The sequence below is a fragment of the Urocitellus parryii genome, chromosome 4, assembly GCF_045843805.1.
Source record: "Urocitellus parryii isolate mUroPar1 chromosome 4, mUroPar1.hap1, whole genome shotgun sequence".
NCBI classification, from domain to species: Eukaryota; Metazoa; Chordata; class Mammalia; order Rodentia; family Sciuridae; genus Urocitellus; species Urocitellus parryii.
This window is the reverse complement of record NC_135534.1, coordinates 99,217,672-99,245,164: the sequence shown is the minus strand read 5'-3', so window position 1 is coordinate 99,245,164 and position 27,493 is coordinate 99,217,672. Positions and strand designations below refer to the sequence as shown.

Genomic DNA, 27,493 nt, shown 5'->3' with positions numbered 1-27,493 from the left:
CAAACGATAAATAGCTATTGATAGATTAATTAACCTCATATTTTATAAATCAGTCAATGAATGAATAACTATTTGGATGATATTTAAAAATTATCTTGGTATTAGAATTGCCAGTGTGGGTCATGATAAACTTGGGTAACATAGAATTTTGCAATCTTCAGTCTTCTTTTGGAACAAAATAACCAGGTAGTTCTTGATCTGCTTATTCTGCAATTACATAATGAGTACTTGCTGAACTCCAGACACTGTCCTAAATGTTCTAAGCATTATATCCCAGGGATTTGTATATAATAGTGTAAGAATCTCTTCTTTTATAAAGCTTAAATTCTAATAAATCGTATAAGTAAAAAGTACAATGCATCAGGTGGTAATAAGTAAAACAGAAAATAAGCCAGGGAATGGTGATCAGTAGTAACTGTGTAAGGGTAGGGCTACTGTTTGCACTTTTAAATCTGGTAGTCTGGGAAGGCTTCACTGAGTAAGTGGCATATAAATAAAGACCTGAAGGAAATGAAGAAGACAGCCTTGAGGTTTATCTGAGAGAAACTTATTCTATACAGAGGGAAGAACAAATGCAAAGATTCTCAGCCAGGAGCAAATTTGGAATGTTCAAATAATAGCAGAGACCAGAGTGGTTCTATCATAAGGAACAAGGAAGAGAGTCTAAGAGATGAGGCCAGAAAGGTAGGAGTGGCTTAAAAAGGACTACTCTGGATGCTTATACACTAAAGTGGGCCAAGAGCAGCAGTAAGGAAACTAATAGGCCTCTGCAATCATTTTAAATTAAAGAAGATGGTGACTTGAAATAGACTGGCAGCCAAGGAGTGGTATGACATGGTTAAACTTTGGAGACATATTGAAGGCATTGCTGAAATTACTTTTTAATCAATTAAATATGGATGTGAGAGAGATATGTGAAGGATGACTCCTAAGTTATTGTCATGAGCAACTATAAAAATGAAATGGAGTTCCCATAAACTGAGATGAGAAAGACTCATTTTAAGAAGAGAAGATTCAGGGGGAAAGATCAGGAGTTTGGTTTTGGACAAATTAATTTTGCAATGTCTATTAGACATCTGGTAAAAAAAAAAAAGATCACTGGGACTGAGGTTATGGCTCAGTGGTAGAGTGCTTGCCTTGCACAAGTGAGTCCCTGGGTTCCATCCTTAGCACCACATATTTAAAAAACAAATAAAATAAAGGTATTGTGTCCATCTACAACTAAAAAAAAATTTTTTTTTAAATCACTGACTAAGCAACTAGATATAAATTACTGGGTAGACCCAGTTGGAGATATGGGCATGTTTAAGACCCTATTACACATTTATAAAACATCATGCTTCAGTGATTAAAGAAATAACAGACAAACTCTATGGTGTCAAGAGCACTGACTATCTTTAACCAATTAGTATGAAAGACATATTTTAAATAAGTTATTAAAAAACAGATCAATTATGTTTAAAGGATTTTGTTCATTTTTAAAATGCTTTAAAAAATATCTGGGAAAGCTAATACAATTGAAAGTTTTCTGTTTCCCAAAGATGGAAATTAATGGCAAACACTTTACTTCATTACAATGAGAATCACTAAATTTCCCCCAAATGTAACCTAGGTAGTTGAGCTCCCTGGAGCTACATGTACATGAGTTTCAGTTCAAAAATTTCTCATTAAACCAAATAATCCAGTGAGAAAAAAGAAACAGGTTCAGTGTTAGTTGGGATTAGAAGACAAAGGAAACATTTCCTGTCTCTGTAATTGGATTAAGTGGCAATTACTCAATTCACTGAATTTAAACACATTAGTCAATGAACTATGGTAACTGCAAGTTTTGAAGGCATTAGTCAAGGCAAACACACCCAGGAAACACCCAGCAGAGGGAATACTCAAGAAGATAAGACCTGTCCAGTACTGTTAGTCTAACTGGCAGGCCCACCAGGAGTTTGTGTAAACAGCAACTCAATGCAAAGTAATCACAAGACACAGCCCCTTGTGATTGGTGGCTGGATTTATCAGGGAGCTGCAGGAACACAGAGATCACCCAAGGATCATACTTAAAAATGCAAATTTTTGGCCCTCTTTCAGTTCTACTGAATCAGAATCTGAAGATAAACAAAACTCATTGATCTACAATGCTGGCAAACATTCCAGATGATTCTTAGACACATTGAAGGCTGAGGATCACAGATCTGATGACTATTTTTTTTTTAACATAAGTAATCCTGAATGGTTCAACAGTATTTTTCATATGAATGAGTTACAAAGTGATTTATTTGATCAACAGAATTGATTAAGAAGTATACTTTTCATCAAAAAAGACAGGTAGACAAAATAACCAGTATATCCATTTGCTGAAATATTTTACCTAGAAGGATGTTTGCTGTTCCCTATAACATTTCTGAAGAATTCACCTCTTCCTGGAATTACAGAAGAGGAGAGGAAGCTGGATGCTAGGGTGTCCAGGGCATCCTATCTGTACTTGAGCCAGTAAATTACAAAACTGCCATATTCATCATCTTCATATAGATTCAGATGTGTACATATGAAATACACAGGAACAACCCACAAAGCCAATTACTCACCAAAAGTATACAATTAACTTATACAAAGCTTTCATAGGTTGTAGATGGTAAGTTAAATGATACCTAAATAGAAAGATAATCAGAAATATCTAGTACTTATACTAACACACTCCTTTTCACACAGAGACATGTATACTCAGGTATAGAGACATGAGTTTGCATGTTCTAAGATAATGGATAGGTGAAAAGTTTCTTAACAAGTAAAGGAAGAAAGAGTGACTAGGTAAAGACTGGGTAATAGTGACTAAGTAAAAAAACAAAAAAGCAATGCCATCTTCTGATGGATTAGTAATTCATTGTGATGGATTACTAATGAGATGGTCTAATAGCAAACCTTTGAGTGTGAGTTGGGCTTGGAATCAGGTCTGGTCTCAGAGACATGGAAGCTTACCTAAGCAAGTGACTTAAATTTCCTCAAGATTCACTGCCCTCATGGATAAAATGGAGAAAATGATAACACTTCCTCAGGAAGCCATTATAAGGATTAAATGAGAAAATATAGAGGAGAATGCTTAACACTGTCACATGACAGTTACTTGATATACATTAATGATCATTATTCACTGTTAGAAATTTCTGGAACAGATTGATATGCAATAGTGAAAGCATGTGAATGACCAGGAAAGAGATGTGGTATAAATAATTGTGAATGCAACTCCACTATGATTTTAACTTTCTTTGTAGTACATTATTCTCATGACAAAAATAAATTCCTTTCTATGTAATAGTCGATGTACCTTCCCTATATGTGCTTGCTGCAGCATTCTAAATTTCTTATACTTATGGTATGGTACTGCTTAAAAATTCAAATTCAAGATATATTTACTGAAAATCCCTAAAACACTTGTAAAACAAAGTCATGATGGAACATAAAAATGTAAGTTATGCTTAAAAGGACAAATAGAAAATAAGCTGCTAAGCAAAGGTGCAAAAGGACCAGAGAACAGATACTTAATCATATATTTAAGCTCAGTAATGCCACTTTGGAAATTTCCTTCTGAATCTTTCAAGTGAAGTTTCATGTGTTTACATCTTAACCATAATAAAACAATAGAAGAGGAAGACAGTTAACTCCCAATTATTTCTAAAAATACCTCCATCCCAACTTTACCTTGTGGTCCATAGGAGTTCCCCATATTGTATGCTGTTCCATCTGGATCATAATGAGGATGTGCAGTTGCTCCATTTACAGCAATAAATTTGCTCCAATCCACCTGCAAATTTAAGATCATTAGAGATTTTTAAATATTACATGCACAGATCTCTACTGATATGCATAAGTAGTAGAGACATGTAAACTATTTTTAAATAATATATGAAAACTACAGTATAAGCCCTAATTTCTTACCTCTGAGAAATCAAAATTAGTTTTCCCACTAAAGAAAAAGAAATTGAATCTAAAAGCCAAAACCCACCCCCAACAACAATAACCTAAATAGATTTATCCAAGATTAAGGGAAAGTTCAAAAGAAGCAAAAGAATTAAAATTAAAATTTTAGTCAATGTGTTAAAACAATATGGATCTAAGGCTGTGGTTGTAGCTCTGTGGCAGAGTGCTTGCCTAGAGTGTGAAGCACTGAGTTCAATCCTCAGCACCACAAAAAAAATAAATAATAAATAAAGGTATTGTGTCCATCTATATTTTTAAAAATATTTGAAAAAAAATATGGATCTAGACAATCTCCAGTTCAATACTATTCTGCTAGAAAGAACATAAGCCTATCAAAGTAAATCAGCAATTTTCTATTTCTCCTCTACCCTAACCTTCAGATATTAGGATTAAGTTTTCTACCTTTAAGTAAAACCAACCCCATACTCCATTCTAATCAGGACAAAGGATGAATGTGTTCTGAATCAATGGATAACTTTGTTTTTGTGATTAAGCCTCCAGTTTCTTCTACAGGTACCTACTATTCTAAAAAAGCATTTTGAATGGAAAGAAATGTTCGGATCTATTTTATTCATTTTTTAACCTATACATTACCTTTTCTATTTTTTCCAGAGTTTCAATGTCCACTTTATTCATAAAATTGGTCTCAGTGCTCATGTAGTAATCACCTTTGTACTGCACATAGTTGACATTGGTGTTGTCTGTCATGGCTGAAACCAACCATCAGAATTATTTTAGCATAAGAATTTACTGTAGTAGACACTAAGTATATATTTACAGAGAGAAAATAGCTTCAACATCCTCTCACACCAAGCAAAGCATGTTTTTCAAAATTTATATTTGCATGGATTATAATATAATAATTTTAAATAATGGTCACTATCACCTACAAAATTCTGGGCTTGTGAAAGGCTGCTTACCAGGCCGTTCAAACTTTGACAAGAAACGTTCAAAAATATTTTTGCATGGATCAGGAAAAGCCAGTGTGCCAAATTCTGAGATCACAATTCGATTTCCAACACTGTTGGTCTTATATGTATCACTCTGTAGAAACTTGCTCCTGTATGTCACTGTGCCTTTCTCCATCCTGAACTGATGAAGCAAAGCCATTCCATCAAACCAGTGACTGTACCTGCAAATTTGAGAAAAGAACAGGAAAACATGTATCAGTAAGAAAAGCATGCAGTCAAAATTAAAGGTGGAATAACACATCCACATTTCAAATGAAGAGATAAGAAGATTACATGGACTCCCAGTACCACCTGATTATTCAGAGAGTTTAAAATTCAGGGAAGATGGCATTTTGAATATCCTGTTTGTATGCTTTTCTTCTCTTAATCTTCCCTACATCAGTTTAATACTGGGGATTGAACCTGGGGAACAACAGCAACTTATGTTCTCCTGAACCTTACCCTTGTCAAAAATCCAAAAATCTCACATTCCATAAGGCTAAAGAAAAACCCTACAGTGTGAATCTTAAGATAATTCTGAAATTTACCCTGCAGCCAAGAGACTAGCTTAAGAGGTTATGGAAAACTTGGCACCTTACAATTAGAACAAGTTCCTAAGCTTTTAGAAATAGTTATCTTCATAGTTTATATATATTAAATTTTCCATTTACTTTAAATTTTTTCAAATTTTTCACAATTGTATTGAAAGGGTAAAGTTTCTAAGCTGCAAAGCTTGAGTTAAAATGTAAAGGAACAGGCATTGTAAAACTGCTTCTAAACTACAAAGCCTGGGTTAAAAAGTAAAGGACTAGGTATTGTAAAGTTTCTGAACTACACACAGAACCTGAAATTCCTAAGGCAGTTAAGACAATGCCCTACTGGCCATTTAGTTGTTTAATAACTTAGGGCCCTGTGTAGCCCGGCACATAGGCATCCAGGCCCCAAAACCAATCAGTTTGAATGTGTACCCCGCTTAAAAGTGACCAATCACCCCTGCCCAGCCTGTTCCCGCCAATGAATGTACTAATCAAGTCTAAGAATTATTGTTTGATTTTCCCGTGGTGTATGGTGATTTGTTAAAGGAAACTATGATGTGTGTAAAGTCCCCGCCCTCCCCAAAAAGTGTACTTAAGCACTGCTCAACCCCTGCCCGGGGCTCTGGGCTGCTCTCCTTTCTTGAGTGGGCACAGAGCCCCAGCATGCTGAATCAATAAATCCCCTTCTGCCAATTGCATGAGTGGTCTCTTGGTGGTCTCTTTCTCCGACGCTTCGCCAGACCCTTACATTATAAAGTAAAATAAACAGGATGACTGTCCTTCCTGCATAATCATTTTTGTCCTTATAATTATACTAGAAATGTTCTACTTAAATGATAGAATATTGAAAAACTGTAAGAAAAATTTTGTGGTTTTGCTTTTAAAAGGGCTTATTATGTGGTCCTTTCATATGCTTGACAGAGTGAATGCTTAATGATAGGTAAACAAAGCTAACATCATTGTCTTAAAAGGCAATGGATGGGCTGAGGTTGTGGCTCAGTGGTAGAGCATTTGCCTATCTTGTGTGAGGCACTGGGTTCAATCCTCAGCACTGCACATAAATAAATAAAGTCCATTGAGAATTAAGAAAATACTTTAAAAAAAAGACAATGGTTTCTCAAAGTAAAGATTAGGAAAGATATTTGTTCACCCATGTTCATAGTGGCTTTACTCACAACAGCCAAAAGGTGTAAGCAGCTTAAGTTTCTACTGATGGTTGAATGGATAAAAAAATGTTTACATTGTGGGGGTTCAAGCATGCCACCCTAAAATACGTCACTTTGACATACTGATTATTTTGTGTTAAAAGCACTTGAAAAACACCAACTGCAAGAAGAGCTCTCTGACCTTCCCTTTTCTTTCTGAAAGCAGAAAATAACTTCCACAAGAAAGTTACTTTCTATGTGCCAGAAGGAAAACATTTCTATTGCTGGAGATGGGGCATGGAGGCCAAGAGAAATCTGTAACAAACTTTGGTAAACTTGTCTTCATAGTCACTTTCCTACAATTAACTGCTCTAGACTTAACCCTTGTCTTGTCATATTTCCACAATTTACCACTCTTTGTCCAACCCAGCATATAATCTTTCAGTTCTGATACTTTAGGTCATCATTTTCTTGTGAGGGTTCCCCATTTGATGTAACAATTATTAAATAATGTTTTGTATGCTTTCTTCTATTAATCTTCCCTACATCAGTTTAATACTGGGGATTGAACCAAGGGGCACCCTACCTACACTCTCAGCCCTTTTATTTTTTATTTTGAGACAAACTTGTGATCTTCCTGACTCAGTCTCCTCTCAGTTGTTGGAATTATAGGCCTGCACCACCTCCCCTAGCAGATAAGGTTTTTGTTGTTTTGTTTCATTTTGTTTTAAGTTGTAGATGAACACAAAACCTTTATTTTATTTATTTATTTTTATGTGGTTCCAAGAATCAAACCCAGTCCTTCACACATGCTAAGTAAGCACTCTACCACAGAGCTACAACCACAGCCTCCAGATGAGGTATTTAAAGTAGTCAAAATCATAGCAACAGGAAGAAGAATGCTGTATGTTGGGCTGGTGGGGAAGGATAATTGGTGTGTTGTTGTGTTAACTGGTAAAGAGTGTCAGTTTTGCAAAACATTCTGAAAGTCTGTTTCGCAACAATGCAAATTCACTTAACACTACTGAACTGCACACATTAAATGATTAAGGCATATGGAAATTTTTATATTTCATGTATCTTACCACAGTTTTTTAAATTCAGGAAAAAAAGAAAAAGTCACTCTTAAACCAATCATTTCAGATGGCACCTTTATTATACACTAACTTCAGTAAGTTCTTGGGTCTATTCCTGGACTTTTTATTCCATGTCATTTATCTATTCACCTATTCATGTCATTTATCTATCCACCTATTAAAACACTATTCACAGTGTTTTAATTGTAGAGGATTTATAGTATATTTTGATGTCTGCTCACTACTCCTGAAAATTTTTCATTTTCAATGTTTTTTTGATTATTCTTGAATATTTATTTCTTCTAATGAACTTTACTATCAATTTGTCTAATTGCCTTAAAATAGCTTGTTGGAGTTTTTATTAAGATTGCATTAGGCCTTGGGTTCAATTCCTAACACCACAGGGGAAAAAAAAGAAGAAGAATGGACTTTGGGCTGGGGTTGTAGGTCAGTGGTAGAGCATTTACCCAGCACATGTAAGGCACTGGGTTTCAATCCTCAGCACCACATAAAAATAAATACATAAAATAAAGGTATTGTGTCCATCTAAAACTAAAAAACAATTTAACAAAAAAGATTGCATTAGATTTATAAATTAACTTACATAGAACTGAAATCTTTATAATGTTGAATCATTCTACTCAAGATCAGGGGATGGGCTTTCCATTTGCTCAAGTGCATCTTTCAAGAGTTTTAAAGTTAGCACATTTCTTGGTAAGTTAGTTTCAAAGTATTTAATCTTCTTTGTCACAATTGGAAATGAAGTTTTTCCTATCATTATGTTACTGCTTGTGTCTATGACAGCTACTGATTTTAGTATATTGATTTTATACCCTGTTACTTTATGTTTATTGTTAAGATTGAGTTTTATTATTGATTCTCTATAGTTTTCCATAGTTTTTCAGGTTTGCTACTATATCATCTGCAAAGAAGAGTGAGTTTTACTTCTTTACTAAGCCTTCTGCCCTTAATTAATGTCACTGGTCTAATTGTATTGCTTATAACTGGTATAATGTTGAACAGCAATGGAGATACTGACATCCTCTCCTTGTTCCTGGAGTTAGAAAAAAATGCTTGTAGTAATTCTCAACTTAGTATTACTCAACTTACTTACTGTAGTATTACTCAACTTACTTACTTAGTTTTAGCACAAAATATTGAGACAGAGATAGAACCATAGAGATAGATATGTATGATATGATAAATAAGATATGTATACTAAGCATATATGCAAACATAGTTATGTTAAGAAACTGCCTCATGTGGTGGTGCATGCCTATAATCCCAGCCACTCTGGAGGCTGAGGCAGGAGGATCTCAAGTGCAAAGCCAGCCTCAGCAAAAGCAAGGCACTAAGCAACTCAGTGAGACCCTGTCTCTAAATAAAATTCAAAACAGGACTCAGAATGTGGCTCAGTAGTGGAGTGCCCCTGAGTTTAATCCCTGGTACCCCTCCCCAAAAAAGAAACTATCCATTAAGTCCTATTTTCTTGAGCAGGTTTTTTGAGCAATTGATGTTGACTTTTGACAAGTGTCTTTCAACCTTTATGGAGATAATTCTATGTTTATTTTTCCAGAGATCTATTAATGTGGTTATATAATAATTTATGTATATAATGAATCTATCTTGAATTCTTGGAATTACTCCCACCTGATTATAGTGAATTTTATTTTTAATGTGATGTTAGATTTTTCTTGTTAATAAAATATCTTAGTCCTATGTTAATATCATACATTTTGTATTTTATCATGGGTTTTTACAAATAAAATTAGTCTATAATTTCATTTTTGCACTATCTTTATCCTGTTTAAATATCAATATCATAAAAATTTGGGAATTTTCCCTTTATTTTCAATGCTCTATAAAAATTATAAAGCATTAGAACTACTTCATATCTGAAGGTTTGAGAGACTTCTATAAAATAATCTGGACCTTGTGCCCTTCTCCTCTTCCTCCTTCTTCTTCGAATATGTCTTTATTGACATTCTCTATTTCTTCTACATAAACTGGTCTTTTTAAACTTTATATCTCTACCAATTTTAGCAATCTGTTTTTCCCTAGAAAATTATCCATTTCATCAAGGTTTTGAAATGTATGTGCTTAGATATTTACAAAGTCTGACCTTGAATTTAGTATCCTCCTGCCTCAGCCTCCTGAGTTGCTGGGATTACAGGCATGAGCTACCAGGCCCTGCTGATAGTGTAAAGTTTTTTGTTTGTTTGTTTTTTAATCAAAACAACAACAATAAATCTATATATGACTGCAATTATTTAAAACAATTCTATGGAAACAGGGTAGAGAACTGGCAAGAAATACACCAAAGTGCAATAGGGGATGTGTCAAGTGGTACATGCTTTTCCCCCTCTCTACATTAAAAATATTTTATATAAATAACAATTTTTATAATGAGTAATTTTTTTCCAATACTTAAAAATGATTAAAAAAACAAAGCAGAATCCTTCCAGAACATAGGCATTTTGCTTCACATCCCTACTAGACACACAGACATGATATCCTCAAGAGTTTATATCTATTCATCGAGTGCTAACTGGGTGCAGTACACTGTTCTGGATATTAAAGATATCAAGTGATTAAAAAGTCCCTGCTTTCATGGAACTTATATTCTAATAGGGACAACACAGCTAACACACAAATCAACAAACTAAACCACAGACAATGACAGTGCTATATAGAGAATTAAATTGGTAATATAATAATTAATAGTGTTTTTAGATTGGAAGATAGAGAAGACTCAAAGAACAGGAGATCTAGTGTGTATCTGGACGATAAGAATGAGACCTGGGAAGATCGGGGAAGACAGCTAAGAGAGTTAATGCTAAAATGCTGAGCAAAAATAGATGTGGCCAATAGCTAAATTGTGGAGCCAACTCAGATGTCCTTCAGTAGATGAATGGATAGGGAAACTTTAGTATACATACACAATGGAACATTACTCAGCATTAAAAGATAATAAAGTCATGGCATTTGCAGGTAAAAGGATGGAGTTGGAGAAAATCATGCTAAGTGAAGTAAGCCAATCCCAAAAAAAACAAATGTTTTTGGAATGTTTTCTTTGATATGAGGATGCTGACTCATAATGGCGATGAGGTGTGGGGGTGGAGCATTGGAGGAATGGAGGAACTTTAGATAGGGCAAAGGGGAGGGAGGGAGGGAAAGGAAGGGAGCAAGGAAGTAGGAATGATGGTGGAATGAGTTAGACATCATTACCCTAAGTACATGTATGAAGACACGAATGGTGTGAAAATACTTTGTGTACTTGAAAAATTGTGCTCTATATGTGTAATATGAAATGAACTGCATTCTGCCATCATGTGTAACAAATTAGAATAAATAAATAATTTAATTTAAAAAAAAAAGATGTGGCCAGTATAAGGAACTGAAAGAGGGCATTGCATCTGGGGAGTATGGGGTGCAAGCAAGAATGGTAGGAGGTAAAGACACTGCTGTCCTTCAACTTGTGATGCAACAGCTTGGTAGTCACACAGTCCTGCCACTTCTCTTTTGGCATAAACTTTGAGGGCTTCAAATTTACAATATTCTGCAGAGTAGGAAAAGAAAGACATTTAAAAAACAATTAAGTCTTGTTGGGTTTTTTTCTCCACTAGGCTATACTTTCTGTCCTGTAATCACAGGAACTGAAATACAATGTTTGCTTCAGAGAAAAAAAAAAGATATTAATTCCTATTCCACAGAATCAGCCCATTCCAAAAATCTACATTGTTCTCCAAAATGTAGGCTTACTTATCCTTCCCAAATTCGAATTTTCCAGGTCCAACTCGAAGTAGATAGCCATGGAGCCACTCAGGAATGTGTCCCTTGACTTGAGCAGAGATGATCTGCACAGTCTCCTCCACCGTGGTCAGCAGTGGTGCAATACATGGCAGATTCTGCCGCTGCCCCAAGAGGGTTTTTTTCTGATGAGTATTTTCCATGTATGTCTTCAAAACTGTGAAGAGAAAGCCAAAGTACAACACAAACAAAAAAATTTCCAGATTTTCTATAAACATGCCTATTGACCCATAAGCAATAATCTATAGACTGACAGCTTAAGGGAAATGTGAACCTAACATCAAATGGTCTCCAAATCCTTCCCTCTGCTTCCTCATTCTCAGACTACCAATACTGGTTCTCCACTTTTGAGCCACAAAAATCTTTCTTTTGTTTCTTGCAGTACTGATCTGCCTAAGAATTAACTCAATACTTTATTTACTCATTTCTCATAGTTGAGCAATGCTTATCTTTTTATAAGGATCACTCTACATGCTAACCCTAGATGTGCTAATAACAACTTCACGGTTAAAATTTAAAATGATTGGGCTGAGGTTGTAACTCAGTGGTGGAGCACTTGCCTAGCACGTGTGAAGCACTGGGTTTGATCATCAGCACCACATAAAAATAAATAAAGGTATTGTGTCCATCTATAACAACAACAACAAAATTTAAATGACCACCATTCAATATTATCATAATTACCTTGACCCCAGTATTTTAGATATACTAGAATGTGATCTCAAAAATTTATAGTGATTTCTGTGAATTTGATATGATGTCAAATTTAATTTTTTCTATTTTTTAATATTTCTTTTAGTTGTAGATGGACACAATAACTTTATTTTATTTATTTATTTTTATGTGGTGCTGAGGATCAAACCCAGTGCCTCACACATTCGAGGCAAGCACTCTACCACAGCCCTAGCCCCTAATTTCTTCCATTTTAATAGCATTTAGATGAAAGGACACGGCATTTTCTATGAAAGTAGTATCATAAATTAATTTATGCAGTGATACTCATTATGAGATTACCTGAAGTCCAAAAACTATAAGAAGTAAAACTCATATATTCAGAAGCTGAAATTATCTCTAATATTTCATACTTACTGAGTGTTCACAAGACAGTATTGCTTAATGCAGAAGGGTAATCAATGCAAATAATCAATCAAATACTATAAAATACAATCCTTTATTTTTTTCATAAAAGTTTAACAGTGATACAGAAGTTGAAAGTAGAAAAATAAACAAACACATATGGATACCATTCCCCTGACTAAATGAGATTTGCATTCTTTAGGCAGATATTCAGTTCAGAGGCACACAAGAACTTTTACTTTCCTGCATTTAACAATTCAGTCAAGCCCAACTATTTCCTGATTTCCCAAATAAAATTCACTTTCATTCTATATGTCCTTCCCAAAACTTCTCCTTTAAAAAACTCTATGTATTGCACAAGTTCTATCTCAAATGTTACTTCCTTTAAAAGGAAGCACAGTGTAATATTTAAGACTGTAGGCTCAAATTCTGCCTGGCCTCAGACTTCTTGGTTTCAAATCTTGGTCACTTCCCAAACAGACTCTCAAACTCTCTGTACTATTTCCTCCTTTAAATTTGGGGAAATACTAATTCTCATCATACCTAAAGCTATAAGTAAATGAGTTAGAATACAATAAATACTCAAAAGTATTAGGTATTATCATTTATATAGCTTTTAATGAATAATCCAATAAGATTTACTATATATCTTCTTTCTTGGAATTACTTTATTCATTTAACAAAGTGCCAGGCACTGCTGAAGGATAAAAAGCATTAGAAACTTCACTCTCCTCTGCTTAGTAAAAAAACAGATTATTGATAATAAGTGATTTGTTAAACATTGTTTCTCAAAGTCCAGTCTGAGGACTACTTGCAAAGAAATAGTACCTGATGTTGTTGCTAAAATGCAAACTCCTGGACACAACTCTGTACATAATAAATCAGAATCTCTGGAAGAAAGCAATCAGGTATTCTTAGGCATATTGAAGTTTGGGAACCATATTATTAGAGTTTTTTTTTAAAAAAATTTTTAGTTGTAGATGGACACAATACCTTTTTATTTATTTATTTTTATGTGGTGCTGAGGATTGAACCCAGTGTGCCTCACACATTCTAGGAAAGCGCTCTACCACTGAGCCATGACTCCAGCCCTATAAGAGGTATTAAGATGCTGCTTTAAAAAAAAAAAAAAAGAGAGAGAGAGAGAGAGAAGCAAACCTATTTATTTTATCCTACTTTTATTAACTTTATATAGATTTGTCTTATTCTCCTTCTTATTCTCCTCTTAAATTAAAATAAATTCCTTGAAGTCAGGTATTTTACTCATTTCACTTTTTTAAGTAAAATTAAATTGGATAACCTGATTGGGTGCTTATCTGAGTACAGATGCATTTGAAACATTTTACATTTTAGAAAGTATTTTTATGTCTATATGTTCTATACTCCATGTTGTTGGCAATATAGTACATGCTCTTCAAACTTTCTGAGGTACTTGATATGTTGTCAACATCTCTTCAAATCCCTTTCTATTCTTGGCTTCTGACACACTGTACTATTCTGACTTTCCTGCTCCCTTTCTGACAACTCTGTGCTTTATGTCAGCTTTGTTGCTTAACTGACAACCTTGGGCATATTCCTTAATCTCTCTGAACTTCAGGTTTTTCAATGATAAAGTTGGAATAAAAAGAGGTTAACACTTCCTGTCCATGTCGATCTCATAATTAAATATAATGATACTTTCTAAATGTTAATTCCCTTTATTGGCTCCTTTTCCCTTATCACCACATAAATCTTCCTAAGGTGTCACCTTGAACCTTTATTCTTTCATCTCAGCATTTTCACTTGTAATCTCTATCTAGTTTCAATTCACCAATTACTTCTAGCAAGTGATTCTTAAACATGTCAAAATATAATTCTTTATTTCCCCCTTCCAAATAAAATTTTTCACCAGCCACATCACCCAGCTTCAAGATCTCTGTAAGCTTTGAATTAATTTTGTGCACTCCCCCTCACATTCACTAAATGGTTAAGTTTTGCTGACTATACCAACACTGAGCCAGTAAGGGGATGTTAAGGAGAGAACATAAGGTGGCCAATATAAATTATTAGGGCTCAAAAGTCTGCAAGAGTGCCTAGGGGAATTTGTAAAGATTTTGAACAGTTCCTCCCTCCTGGACAACTCCCTTTATTTTTTTCCTGAACCAGTCCTCAGCACAGATGCCTCAACTTCTCTTTCCTACTAGTCACTTCCTTCTTACTGTTCTAACTTGGGCTCTCACCTCTTAACTGGATATTATAGCAGCCTCCTAACTGGAAGGAGAAATTAGGGAATCAAATTATTTTCTACACCACAGCTTCCTAATTAGTGGGCTTATTATCCCCTTTGTGTTTGGGATGGCCAAAGGCCTTCAGCTCTAAATAGCACATCTGCAGGACTGCAGATCCCATCTTGCATGGTAAAAATATTACCATATTTTTATGTCATTCTGCCTCTTGATAATGTATTTTACTCCAGCCTACCTGGACCAGTCCCATTTTCTTCTTATCATAATCATAACATTCTCATTCACGAGGATAACATTCTCATAACACAAAGATATTTCTCGTGTTCTTCAGATGGAATTCACATATCTAACTCATCCTTCAAGATCCAGTTTCCATGTCACCTGCTTCCTAAGCATGGCATTCCCATTTCTTATAGCAAGAACTGATTCTCCTGAGTCTGAAATCACAAAGAAGCAATTTATAGCTCTTATAGCCCTTGTGTTATTTCCTGTCTTGTATGTTTTAGATGAATATGTTCTACAAACTCTACCACCAGTATTCCTCGAGTACAGGATCTGGCTTTTGTCTCCCCTCTTCTTCCAGTACCTATTACTTTGCATAATGCAAGCAAAGTTATTGGATTAAATAATTATACAATTCATAATGCATATGGGTTAGATTTCTGACAGTTCTATATGAGCCAATTTCAAGAAATAAAATCATGAAACAATAGTAGAAATATAATAGAAAAAGTAGGTTTGAAGGCAATTCCCCAGAATGCAAATAGAAAAACCAAATATTTACATTAGAACATGTGGCAGTGATTTTCAATTTAGAGAAGTCTGAACAGTAAATATCCTTCCTATTATAGATCCAAGAAAATCCCTAAACCTGAATCCTACCCCTATATTTTGTATAAAACATGAACATGAGGACTGTTTCCCTAACAATAAACAAACAAATCCTGACTGGGCCTTCTTTCACTTCTGGCTCTGCAGAGTTGCTACCTGTATCTGCTCTGCACAGAAAGGGAAAGCTTCAAAAGCCTTCAGTAATCTTCCGGAAAGAAGCACAGAGTCTTAAGTACAGACTGGCAGGAAAAGGAAAAGAAAGGGTAAATCTCCTACCTGGGAGCCGATACACTGCCACAGAAAGAAAACCTACTGCAGTGGTAGAACGATTCCTGACAAAATGGAGAAAGATTTGAAAACAGATTTTTTAATTTGTTCAGTAGCTGCAGATCCTGTGATTTCAAATGCTTACACTCACCGGCAATCACAGTTGGAAGAAACACTAAACAGTGACCGCTCACAGAACTTCCTGGGTTGTCCCTGACTCTCCAGGGTTGTCCCTGGCTCAGTGACAAAATGGGATGGGGAGGGGAGGTAAGGGGTGGAGCTTCAAAACACCAGTAATCTCTCCTTGTCTCATCTCCAGAGCAAATATCCCAACAAACTATCTATATAATAAGGAGTCTTTCATTTTGAAATATTAAAATTGTATCACCAATAGTAGACTCCCTTTTTAAACTTTCCTCTATCTTTACACTATTGGTAAGTCAGTTGATTTGGATCCAAGGTGATCACCTTCATTGTGCCATTCCTCTCCTCTGAAATAAAGGCCAAATTTAAGATGGTCAATAGGGGGATTCTACAATTAAGAAACAACTTACCTTTCATTCTTTGCCTTTCTATCATTTCATACCTTTTCAATCGTCGATTTTACAAACATTTTTTGACAACATAGTACCACAGGGCATACCCTGTGAAGGTATGCCCACCATAAAAAATACATATATGATTTTATTACTTTAACAAACATTTTTGAACACCAGTCCATTGAATACTATGATACAAAGTAAGAATACCAAAAAACAAGAGTCAGCCCCTGCTCTCCAGCAGTTTAGATGATAACTATTCCCCATTATGAATTCTCATCTCTGCAAAGTGCCTAACATACCATGATGTGCTGTGGTTCTTCTATGCCCTTAAACAAGCTTTTCCCTGTCTGAGATAGTCTACCTTCTTTCATTTTCAGAAATACAACTCAAAATCTACTTCCCAAGGGCTGTGGATGTAGTTCAGTGGTAGAGTGCTTGCATAGCATGCTCATGGACCTGGGTTCAATCTCCACCACTGCAAAAAAAAAAAAAAAAAACTTTTTGACCTCCTTTCCAGTTCTAGTAACTCCCATAGAAATGCTTTTAACATTAGCATATCACGTCTTCCTAGCAAAACTTTAGGTGTATTTCAATAAAGGAGTGGTGAAGAATGTCAAAAGGCAGTTTATTAAACTATTCTATACTTTCCACAGTGCCTAACAGTATAATACACAAAGCTGGTTCAATATATGTTGTGATTAGTGTCAATGATAAATAATTTTAAAATGTTTGAAATTTATTAAAATGATAAAGAGTGACTCCTGCAACAGTATATTGGAGTTGTGAAATTATTCTTATTTATATGGGTGGTACAAAAATCATCAAAATGTGACTTTTAAAAAATAAGCCTTAATTACTAAGGTTTTAGGCATTTTGGTACTAGAAGGTGGCCATTCTGAATAGTAAAGACACTGTGACTTAAAATATGAGTTCCTTAGTCTTAATTTCACCAAATGAAATTACCCAATAAATTTTCTGGAATTATAAAGGGAATAACGAGATGCTGAACAATAATGATACTATAAAATATATATCAAGTATATTATAAAATTCAATTTGAAATAATCTGTTGACCTTATTTTTCATAATAATAATAATAATAATAATAAATGCTTAGCAAAACTATGAATATTTCTTAAAGATAGTAGGTCAACAGAATCATCTTTCTATTTCAAACATAAAGAACTCTAATAAAATGACTCAAGATTCAGATGAGGGGCTAGGAATGTGGCTCAAGCCGTAGTGTGATCGCCTGGCACGTGCGGGGTGCTGGGTTCAATCCTCAGCACCACATAAAAATAAAGATGTGTGTCCACCGAAAACTAAAAAATATAAATATTAAAAAGTTCTCTCTCTTTAAAAAAAAAGATTCAGGTGATGTGTCATATTAACTCAAATATCACCTTTGGTTGTTATTAAGTTTTTAAAAATTTCATTTCTTTTTTTTATTAGTATTTTTTAATTGTAGTTAACACAATACCTTTATTTTATTTATTTATTTTTATGTGGTGCTGAGGATTGAACCCAGGGCCTCACACGTGCTAGGCGAGTGCTGTACCGCTGAGCCACAACCCCAGGCGCCTAAAAATTTCATTTCTAATAGTTATTTTATTGACCTCTAATCTATCCTATCCCAGCAGTGTATATCTCAACCAACCCAATAATTTTTTCCATATACCCAACTTTTTTTATTCTAATTTGTTATATATATGACAGCAGAATGCATTACAGTTCATATTACACATATAGAGTACAATTTTTCATATCTCTGTTTGTATACAAAGTATATTCACACCATTCATGTCTTCATACATGTACTTAGGGTAATGATGTCCATCTTATTCCAACTTCTTTCCTACCCGCACATATACCCAACTTTTTAAATTTATTTATAAATTTATAAATTTTTTCATCCTCTCCGGTATGAGTATTGATATAATGTTTATGCCTTAAAACAGCGAAATTTAATTTTAGAGCTTAGAACACAGCAAGGCAAACAAGCTATCTTCTTTAAAAATACCAATTCTCTGTGATACTGTTTGCAAATGTGTCCAAATCTGTTATTGCTTTTACTGGAAAAATAGACATACAGAAAAAATTAATTATCTTTGATTGAAAAATGGGTACTGTGATTCTTATAAATATGACAATTATAGTTTTCCTATGCAATTATATATCAATATAGTTTGAATAAAATTATAGCAGTACTTTATTTACATCAAAGGAAGAATATTTTTAGCCTGATGAATAACACTAGAGATCTTCTAAATTCAATTTCTAAATTATACAATTGAAATGACCTGGACATCCTGTTGTTAAGCCAATCTCCTTACTGCTGTATCATTAATCTCTAGTCCATACCACACTGCTCTAAGGCTTCTAAATATAATCACTAACTGCATACATTGATCTGGTTGATGTGTATAAAAAGCCACTCACACAAGGTTCTAGTTAGTAATTTCTGGGTTTTATTTTAGCACAGAAAAATATTTTAAACCAAGTTTATATTAGTTATATATAATAATAGTGAAAATAATCAAATGATAATATTAAATAACAATAACATATAGTTATACTGTATTACATACTTAGAAACTGAACAAATTACCTTTAATACTTTAATATTCTTTAATACGACTGGCCATAAAAAATTTTACATTATGTCCCAAATTATTTGCTTTTTAAACAAAACATTCTATAAGGAAAAAGTATGATATTGTTACACATAATCAAATTAACTGAATTCTCCTTTAGAAGCTTAAGAAAGGTAATGTAGTTTTAGGAAAAAGAAGAAAGAAAAGAATTCATGTATGATTTAAATAATTTACATTTTTGTAAAATATGCCAAACATTTGACCTTCAAGAGAAAAGTTACATACTTCATATTAATGTTCAGTTTAAAGGCCCTTTTAAATCTAGAAAAACATTCAAGGAGTTTCCTCTTCTTTAAGATCTACATTTTTTTTTAACAACTAGAAAGCCTTCAGAACATACATGTCATTCTTTTATTATAACAATATGTTTCAATCCTCAGCTTATTTTAAGTTTAAACATTTTATCCGTGCAGTGTGTTTGCAATCACTGTAAACCTCTGTCTCAGGAGCTCTCTTTTTTGTATGAGAAAGTTTTCAATAATATCTGCTTCTTTAAAGAGTCCGTCTATCTCGTCAATGTAAGATGCATCTATTGCTGCTCTCTCACTAATAGGGAATAAAACGTTTTATGTTAAACTAAATAGTTGCATAGTCTATAAACATTATCATGATAATGTTCTTTATTAAACTAGATTTGTTAACTATTTCATTTAAATGACTATGTGCATGAGATAGCTTTATTAATTTACAAAGAAAATGTTAAATTAGTCCCAAAAACATTTTTGACTACTCACAAAAGTCTCCTCACACAGCAGAAAGTATGCATAATACTTATAATCTTATGCATAATACTAATATTAAATTATATAAGTGATTTTTACAGCCATACAAACTATTACTCAAGTATGATGACTATCTAGTAGTTTTTTTAAAAATCACCTTATATTCACCATAATCTTAAGCCAATTAAATACCTAAATTCAGTCTTCAAATACAAAGATAAAAAGACACGATAGGGGCTGGGGTTGTGGCTCAGTAGTAGAGTGCTCGTCTAGCACATTCAAGGCCCTGGGTTAGATTCTCAGCACCACATTAAAAAAAAAAAAAAAAAAACAAATAAAGGTATTGTGTCCAACTACAACTAAAAAATATATATATTTAAAAAAGACATGATAAAATATAAGATAAAGTATATGAAATAACATCGTATTTAATATCACTCTATTATAATTAACTTCACTGAATGGTATTTTTCTCAAAAAGGCATTTATATAAAATTTTAAATGCAATATCATCTAAGTAAGAGGTCAAGACATATACACATATACAGTCTAGTTTTGGCTCTGGCATTAGCAAAACAAAGGATGTTTAGTGGAAAATTTGGGTTTATTTCCTGAAAATAACCAACTAATCTATCACAAGGAATTGAGATAGAATAAAAGAATTTCCAAAGTTTAATTACTTGAAAGGTTTCTCAGCAACACAATTAAACTTCCCATTACAGAATTTCCAAGAGACAAATACTATTTCTAACATAAAAGACCCAAGAAAATATACTTTAATACTTGCCTTAAGATCTTTGCATACGTAGACAACATTAGATTAATTTCCTTGCTCATATCTGTTTAAAGAATCGTTGATTAAGTTATGAAATATAACAAACATGCATGATATAATAAGTATATAGAAATATAATCATTTTATATATCACCATTTAAATCTTTCTCTAAGGTTTCATCTTTATAAAACAGTCCAGAACATTCAGAGAAAGATGAATCCGATTTTCCAAGAGAGGACAGCTGTGGGCTATCTGGCATTTGAGGCTAAAAGAAGAAAGTAAAGAAGTATCATTATGTTTATTTAAAAAGCAAATATATATATATATGAAAAATCAAACAGAAATTACATACTAGTCATTTGAAATTTTTTTATCAAGGAAACTTTTAGGACTAAGAAGTACCTTGCTCAAATTTTAGGACTAAGAAGTATGTTGCTGAACTTTTAGGACTAAAAAAGTACCTTTGTCTTTATTTTAGATTAGATTTTGAATATGGTTTTAATCCCTTGATGAAAATTTATCTTGTATCTTGAGCCATTGGATATGTTCACAGCAACACTGTTATGGTTTAGATCTGAAATGTTCCCCCAAAACTCATATGTTGAAGGCTTGGTCCCCAGTGCAGTAATGTCCAAAGATGGAAAAATGGGGAAGTAATTGGATCATGAGGGCTCTGTCCTTATCAGTGAGTTAATCCACTGACATCTGAATAGACTACTGAAGTTGATGAGAACTGTAAGCAGGTGGGGCATCATTGAAGGAAGCAGGTCACTGGAGTCATGCCTTGGGGTCAATATCTTGTTCCTGGACCTTCCCTCCCACCCTCCCTACATCCCCCTGCTTCCTGGTTGCCATAAATTGACAAGTTTTCTTCTACCATACCTTTCCATCATGTGTTCTACCTCACCTTAGACCCAGCAGACCATGAACTGAAACCATGAACCTAAGAACCTAAGAAATTGTTTTTCTCAGGTATTTGTCACAGTGACAAAAAGCTAACACAAATATAGTGGTTGTTATTGGAAAAATAACCAAATACTTGCAAAATTTTGCAACATATTATAATTTTCAAGGGAGCAAATAATGTCCCAAATGCAACAGATTAATTGGTGGAGGCAGTGATGAAGGACTAGATACAGAGCTTTTCTTTTAAAAGATTAATAACTATAGTACCTAGGTGTCTTACTTATCATTGCAAAATAGTTACATAAAGTCCTATGTATCATAAAGGTCTGGACTCACTTCTGTCTCTAGATCACAAACTAGCAAAAAGAAGTCTCCCAATAGTTTCCTGGAGATCTATAATTAGTGAAAAAGCAACTGGAGTCCACATAGATCCTTCTGGGACAATCGTAGCTCTGGGTATATGTATTAAATTTCATTTAACAACAAAAGTTGGGGTTTTTGTTTTTGCTTTTGTTTTGGGGGTTTTTTTGTTTGTTTGTTTGGTACTAGAGATTAAACTCCAGGGTGCTCTACCACTAAGCCCCTTTTTAAATCTTTTTTTTTTTTTTCAGACAGAGTTTCACTAAATTGCCCAAACTGGCCTTGAACTTGCAACCCTCCTGCCTCAACCTCCAGAGTAGCTGGGATAACAGGTGTGCACCACTGTGCTCAATGATTGGCACATTTTTAAAAGGAAGAAATTTAAGAAGTATGTAAAATAGAATAAAAGATTAAGACTCTAGGAACACACAGCTTACCTCCAATTCTCTTGTTCTCTTGCAATTTCTAGAATCAGGCTTTACAAGATGATTTGCCATAATATTCTGGAGGCAAAAACTGTAAGTTTAGAACAGTATCAAATTTATGCACAGTTCTCTTGAATCCCTTCCTTTTCCTGCTATTTATTTAGGGTACCACAATTGACCATTTACTTAAATTTAATTTCCCCTTTCTCTAATTTATCCTAACAACTGTTTAGGATAAGACTTTGATTTTTTTAAGACTTTGATTACTGCACTGCCTTCATTCAAAAACCTTTCACTATCCATTGCTTCAAGGTAAGTTCAAATTCTAATATATGAGTGTACAAGGTTCTCTACCATCTGAAGCCAACCTATTATTCTCATCATTCTCGACTCTTCCTTTATATACACTCAGCAGCCAAACTAGTCTCTGGCATTTGTATCTTGTTTTAGGATTAGCTCATTTGGATTCTTCTAACTTCATAAAATCTTAATGTTGAAGTAGATCTTACAGTTCATCAGATCTTACAGTTTATCTTATTCAATATACCTTTTTTTTCCACAATTGAGAAAACAGAAACAGAGACGTTTAACCAAGTTCAAACAAGTCAGCCTGGGCCAGACCAGAAACAACTCTTCTAGTTTGAAGTTGCTTCTATAGTCCTATCTTATCTTACTATAGCATCATATTGCTTTCCCATAAAATGTTTGGTTTTGGTTTTTGGTCGGTTTTCTTTTCTTTTCCCTAAATTCTAAAGGTATTTTTTTCTAGAAGTTTATGATACTAAGTTTAAACTTAAATAAAAAGTGTTGGAACCTGAGAGTGTAGTCTCTACATCTTAGAGATGTAGAGTGATCTACATTCAAGTTATCAAGTTACTTTTTAAAAAAAAACTATGCTGAGTTGGACAATTACAGTGAATCTAATTAGTCACATTACTATGCATATATGACAGCAAGAGCAAAACCAATTTGTAAAGAAAGATATTTGTAATATATGAAAAATGTTCAACACTTCTAACAATTAGGGAAATGTAAATCAAAACCACATTGAGATTTCATCTCACTCCAGTCAAAATGGTAATTATGAAATGTTGGTGAGGATGTGGGGAGAAAGGTACATTCACAAATTGCTGACGGGACTGCAAATTAGTGCAGTCACTCTGGAAGGCAGTATGCAGATTCCTCAAAAAACTAGGAACAGAACCATCATATGATCCAGCTATCCTACTCTTCACATATACCCAAAAGATCAACCACATCAACGTTTATAGCAGCTAAATTCACAATAGCCAGACCATGTAATTAACCTAGGTGGCCTTTAATAGATGAATGGATAAAGAAAATGTAGCATATGTACAATGGAGTATTACTCAGCCATGAAAAAAGTATGAAATTCTGTCACTTGCTGGTAAATGGATGGAACTGGAGACTATAATGCTAAGTGAAATAAATCAGACTCAGAAAGTCCAGGATCGAATTATTTCTGGAAACTAATCTAAAATGGGTTGAGGGAGAGGGGAAAAATAGTAGGTGGGGAATGCCATCAAAATGAAAGATAGTCGAGTAGGAAAAGGGATTGAGGGGAAGGGAGGAGGAATGGGATAACAGGGAAAACGGGGGAATAAATCTGACCTAACTTTCCAATGTACATATATGAATACAATACAATGAATCTCCTCATTATATATATCCACAAGACACTAAATTTTTTTAAGAAATGTAAATAAATAGAGATCAGTAGAGTAGATGAAAAGGAACAGAGGAAGAGGGGTAAATACTGAGGACTGAATTGGAGCAAACTATACTCTATGCATTTATGTCAAAATAAACCTTAATGTTATGTTACTATTATGAACCAATTAAAAAGTTTAAAAATAGAAAAATGTTTAGTGAATTCAGTATAGTATTTCCACACCCCTGCTAATATCTTTATAGTATATAAGTTTAAGTACTATCATAGTAACACAGAAAATACTACACATGCACAACAGCGCCGACTTTGCCTTGGGAGCTGGAAAATATGTCAGAGAAGCCAGCAGCCAAGCACTGATCCCCTCCCTTCCCCTCTCCATGTTCCCTTTTCCTTTTACATCCCCCCTCCTTTCTCAAAGTAACACAATGTGCATGTATGCCAAATAAAAACTTTTAAACTAGGTACTTCTGTCTCTGTAAAAAATGTTTGTCTTCCTGTCACAACTTAAGGCCTTGAACTAATTCAGGCCTGATGGACAGGCGGGTTCTCATCCTGTGACAAATACCAGTCACCACCACTGTCCGCGCTATGCAACCTTAGGCGTTGGAAACTAGGTTATTACGAACAAATACCCCCCATGCCCTATAAAACTGTTTTCTTCAATTATTTCTTCTCAGCGCTACTCTGGCTCTTCAGGCCATTTCTCCCGCCTGCTCTCGCCTCCCCTGTCCTCCTGCCCTTCTTCCCAGCCTGTGCTTCGCCCCACTAAAGACCCTGAACAGCCGCTCCCATCCACTCCCACTGTCTCCTTTCCACTCAGGACACACTCTCTGGCGAACTCGTCCCTCCAGTCCCACCACAGAACAGTCTACAAAGCGGCATCAGGACCTTCCTCGTCAGCAAAAGCACAGCAGTGAGGCCAGACGCGCGTGACTGCGCAGACTCCGCGAGGCGGCCTGGCTCCCGGCAGTCAGTGCGCGGGTCATGTGACGCCCCCTGGGCCTCTCCTAAGACTGAGGGGCCTCCTGCGGCTTTGGGAAGGAGGCATGCTCCCGCTCGCCTCGCGCAGGAGTCTTCGTGGAACCGGGATCTGTGTGTGTGTGTGTGTGTGTGTGTGTGTGTGTGTATGTGCTGTGTGGGAAGGAGGCATGTGTGTGTGTGTGGGGGGGGGGGAAGGAGGCATGGGATCTGTGTGTGGTGTGTGTGTGGTGTGGGAAGGAGGCATGCTCCCGCTCACCTCGCGCAGGAGTCTTCGTGGAACCGGGATCTGTGTGTGTGTGTGTGTGTGTGTGTGTGTGTGTGTGTGTGTGTGTGTGCTGTGTGTGCTGTGTGTGCTGTGTATGGTGTGTTGTGTAAAAGAATTTAAATGTGTATGTGTGAGAGGGTATGGTTGTGTGTAAAAGAATTTAAATATGAATTCCCTAACCCTGTGTGTGTGTGTGTGTGTGTGTGTGGTGTGTGGTGTGTTGTGTAAAAGAATTTAAATGTGTGTGTGTGAGAGGGTATGGTTGTGTGTAAAATAATTTAAATAAATATAAATTCCCTAACCCTGGGGTGGGTTCCATTCCCGTCACATTGTCATTTTGTGTGTGTGTGTGTGTGTGTTGTGTGTAAAAAAATTTAAATATAAATTCCCCATCCCTGTTATGGGTTCCATTCCCATCACGTTGTCCCGATGCAACTAATTTTTCAGAATCCCACCTTTTAACAGAATTCCTTACTGGATAGGTCAGTAAGTTTAGTTGACTTAATTGGCAGCAGCTTTCAAAAGTTATTTGTAATAAGTGTGGCTCACACACGTGTGGCTTAGCCCCATTGGGTGCTTTAACATGGCGACTTTGACCTGCCCTTTCACAGATAAACATTCTAACCTTATGCCTGGGTAGTTGGTGTGGAAGAAAAAACAGCATTATCACTTCATAAGGCAAAGGTCAATAACAGCTCCATGAATTTACAGGTAGGTACACAATCTTACACCTTAGGTAACTATGTTCAATACATACACATTTTTCATTTTTTTCCCCTTTGCATTTAAATATGTTTTCTTCAAGATTTGGAAGTGTTGTATGTACATGTTTTTTACTGATTATAAAAAGCCAACTGTTTAAAGTAAGTCCCTGGAAAATAGACACTGGGATGATTTGCTAATATTGCGAAATATAAGCTGCACGATAGTACTGAACTCCACGATTTGGTGAAATTATTGATAGTATTCAAAGAATCCCAGTCATTGTATGAGGACTAATTGCAATCTGTTGAAAATTTACCTTCAATAGTAAAATGAAGGGAAAAGTGAGAAAGTTTTTATAAAGTCAAGTGTATTCACTTTAAAAGAGTAGCCTTTATTACAATATTTGCTCTTCCTTTTGAGGGGGGTGGCATAAAGTGTCCTTTCATGAAATAAAGATGTAAATATATTAAAATGTTTTAATGTCTTTAATTGGTAAAATATAAAGTTGTCCACTCAGTGTTTATCTCTTTTCCGTTGTCATTATTGCTGTTATTTTTAATGGTCCATTGAATTCAAGAGACTGGGAAATGCTGACCTATTTTCTCTCCCAGCCTTCACATTGTATGCTATCTAAATAGATGGTTATCTGCCTAATTCTCATCCTGTGACAAATGGTTCTAAAATATTTCCAAGAAAAAAATTATTCCAAACACCCAATGTATACATGCTGTCATTATCCAATTCAGAGTATACTATAACATTTCATTTTATTTTTAAAAACTCGTCATTGTATAAGAGAACACAAGCTAAATTGATACAAATAATGGATAAGAATAAGCAAGAAAATGTGGAGGGTTATATTGACCCAATGGTTTGAAATGTTCAAAGGAGGACCATCATGGTTGTCTCATTTAATGTTTTAAAAAGATGGATGTACACAGGACACTGAGACATTGGATTGCTCTATATCAAAGGGGAAAAAACTTAGATATGAATAAATTCTACATCTTGGAGCTAGGAAAAAAATCACTGACAACAGGTCATTTAAAATGAGAATGTCTTTGTTATTCTGTTCTAATCACTTCTTGACCCTACTTCATGCTTTCATGTTAATTGACCCAAATGGACAATACAACTGGAGGATGAAAATTAGCTATTTCAAATTCAGGCATATATCCTTCTTAAAAATACTTTTTTTTTCCCTTTCTGAAAGTCACCACAGTAAGACCTCTAACCACCCTGCCACAGACTTCCTTTATAATCACTGCTGTGGACATGATGTTTTTGTGAATTTAGGAAATGCAAACCCTATCTTGTTAAACACACACACACACACACACACAAACACACACACTGAATAACTGCTTATGTACCTATTTTGTTTCCCAACTCTAGAACCCCTCTCCTTTTGTATCATTTCTATACTGACCAAAAAAAAAAAAAAACACGTTCCAATTTTCCTTGCTAGTAAAATAATACTATTTAGCACAAGTTCATAAAACATTGCTTAAGAAGTTTTGTTTCAGCCAGGTGCAGTGGCACACTCCTGTAAGCCCAGCTAGTCGAGAGGCTTTTTAA

At 34.8% G+C, this 27,493-nt stretch overlaps 2 protein-coding genes across 5 annotated transcripts in view; both read right to left on the bottom strand.

Moving 5' to 3' along the window:
- The window catches only part of Bco2 (beta-carotene oxygenase 2), a 35,285-nt gene extending 19,174 nt beyond the window's left edge, over positions 1 to 16,111 (bottom strand). Inside the window, exons 1-6 of one of the 4 annotated variants that reach the window (XM_077796917.1) lie at positions 16,038 to 16,111; positions 15,024 to 15,225; positions 11,439 to 11,643; positions 4,890 to 5,101; positions 4,564 to 4,679; positions 3,691 to 3,793 (exon numbers count right to left, since the gene is read on the bottom strand). In XM_077796917.1, coding sequence (XP_077653043.1) covers positions 3,691 to 3,793; positions 4,564 to 4,679; positions 4,890 to 5,101; positions 11,439 to 11,629 — 622 coding nt within the window. In that variant the 5' untranslated portion in view covers positions 11,630 to 11,643; positions 15,024 to 15,225; positions 16,038 to 16,111. The other 3 variants (XM_077796916.1, XM_077796915.1, XM_077796918.1) reach the window with 3 other exon arrangements.
- Positions 16,112 to 19,277: 3,166 nt separating this feature from the next.
- Positions 19,278 to 24,892, bottom strand: Tex12 (testis expressed 12). The gene is made up of 5 exons (XM_026392593.2): positions 24,853 to 24,892; positions 22,284 to 22,362; positions 20,734 to 20,845; positions 20,592 to 20,643; positions 19,278 to 19,628 (listed from the first exon to the last, which is right to left on the bottom strand). The coding sequence occupies exons 2-5, from the start codon at positions 22,341 to 22,343 to the stop codon at positions 19,484 to 19,486; spliced, it is 369 nt and encodes a 122-aa protein (XP_026248378.1). The 5' UTR covers positions 22,344 to 22,362; positions 24,853 to 24,892; the 3' UTR covers positions 19,278 to 19,483.
- Between the last annotated feature and the right edge of the window lie 2,601 nt (positions 24,893 to 27,493).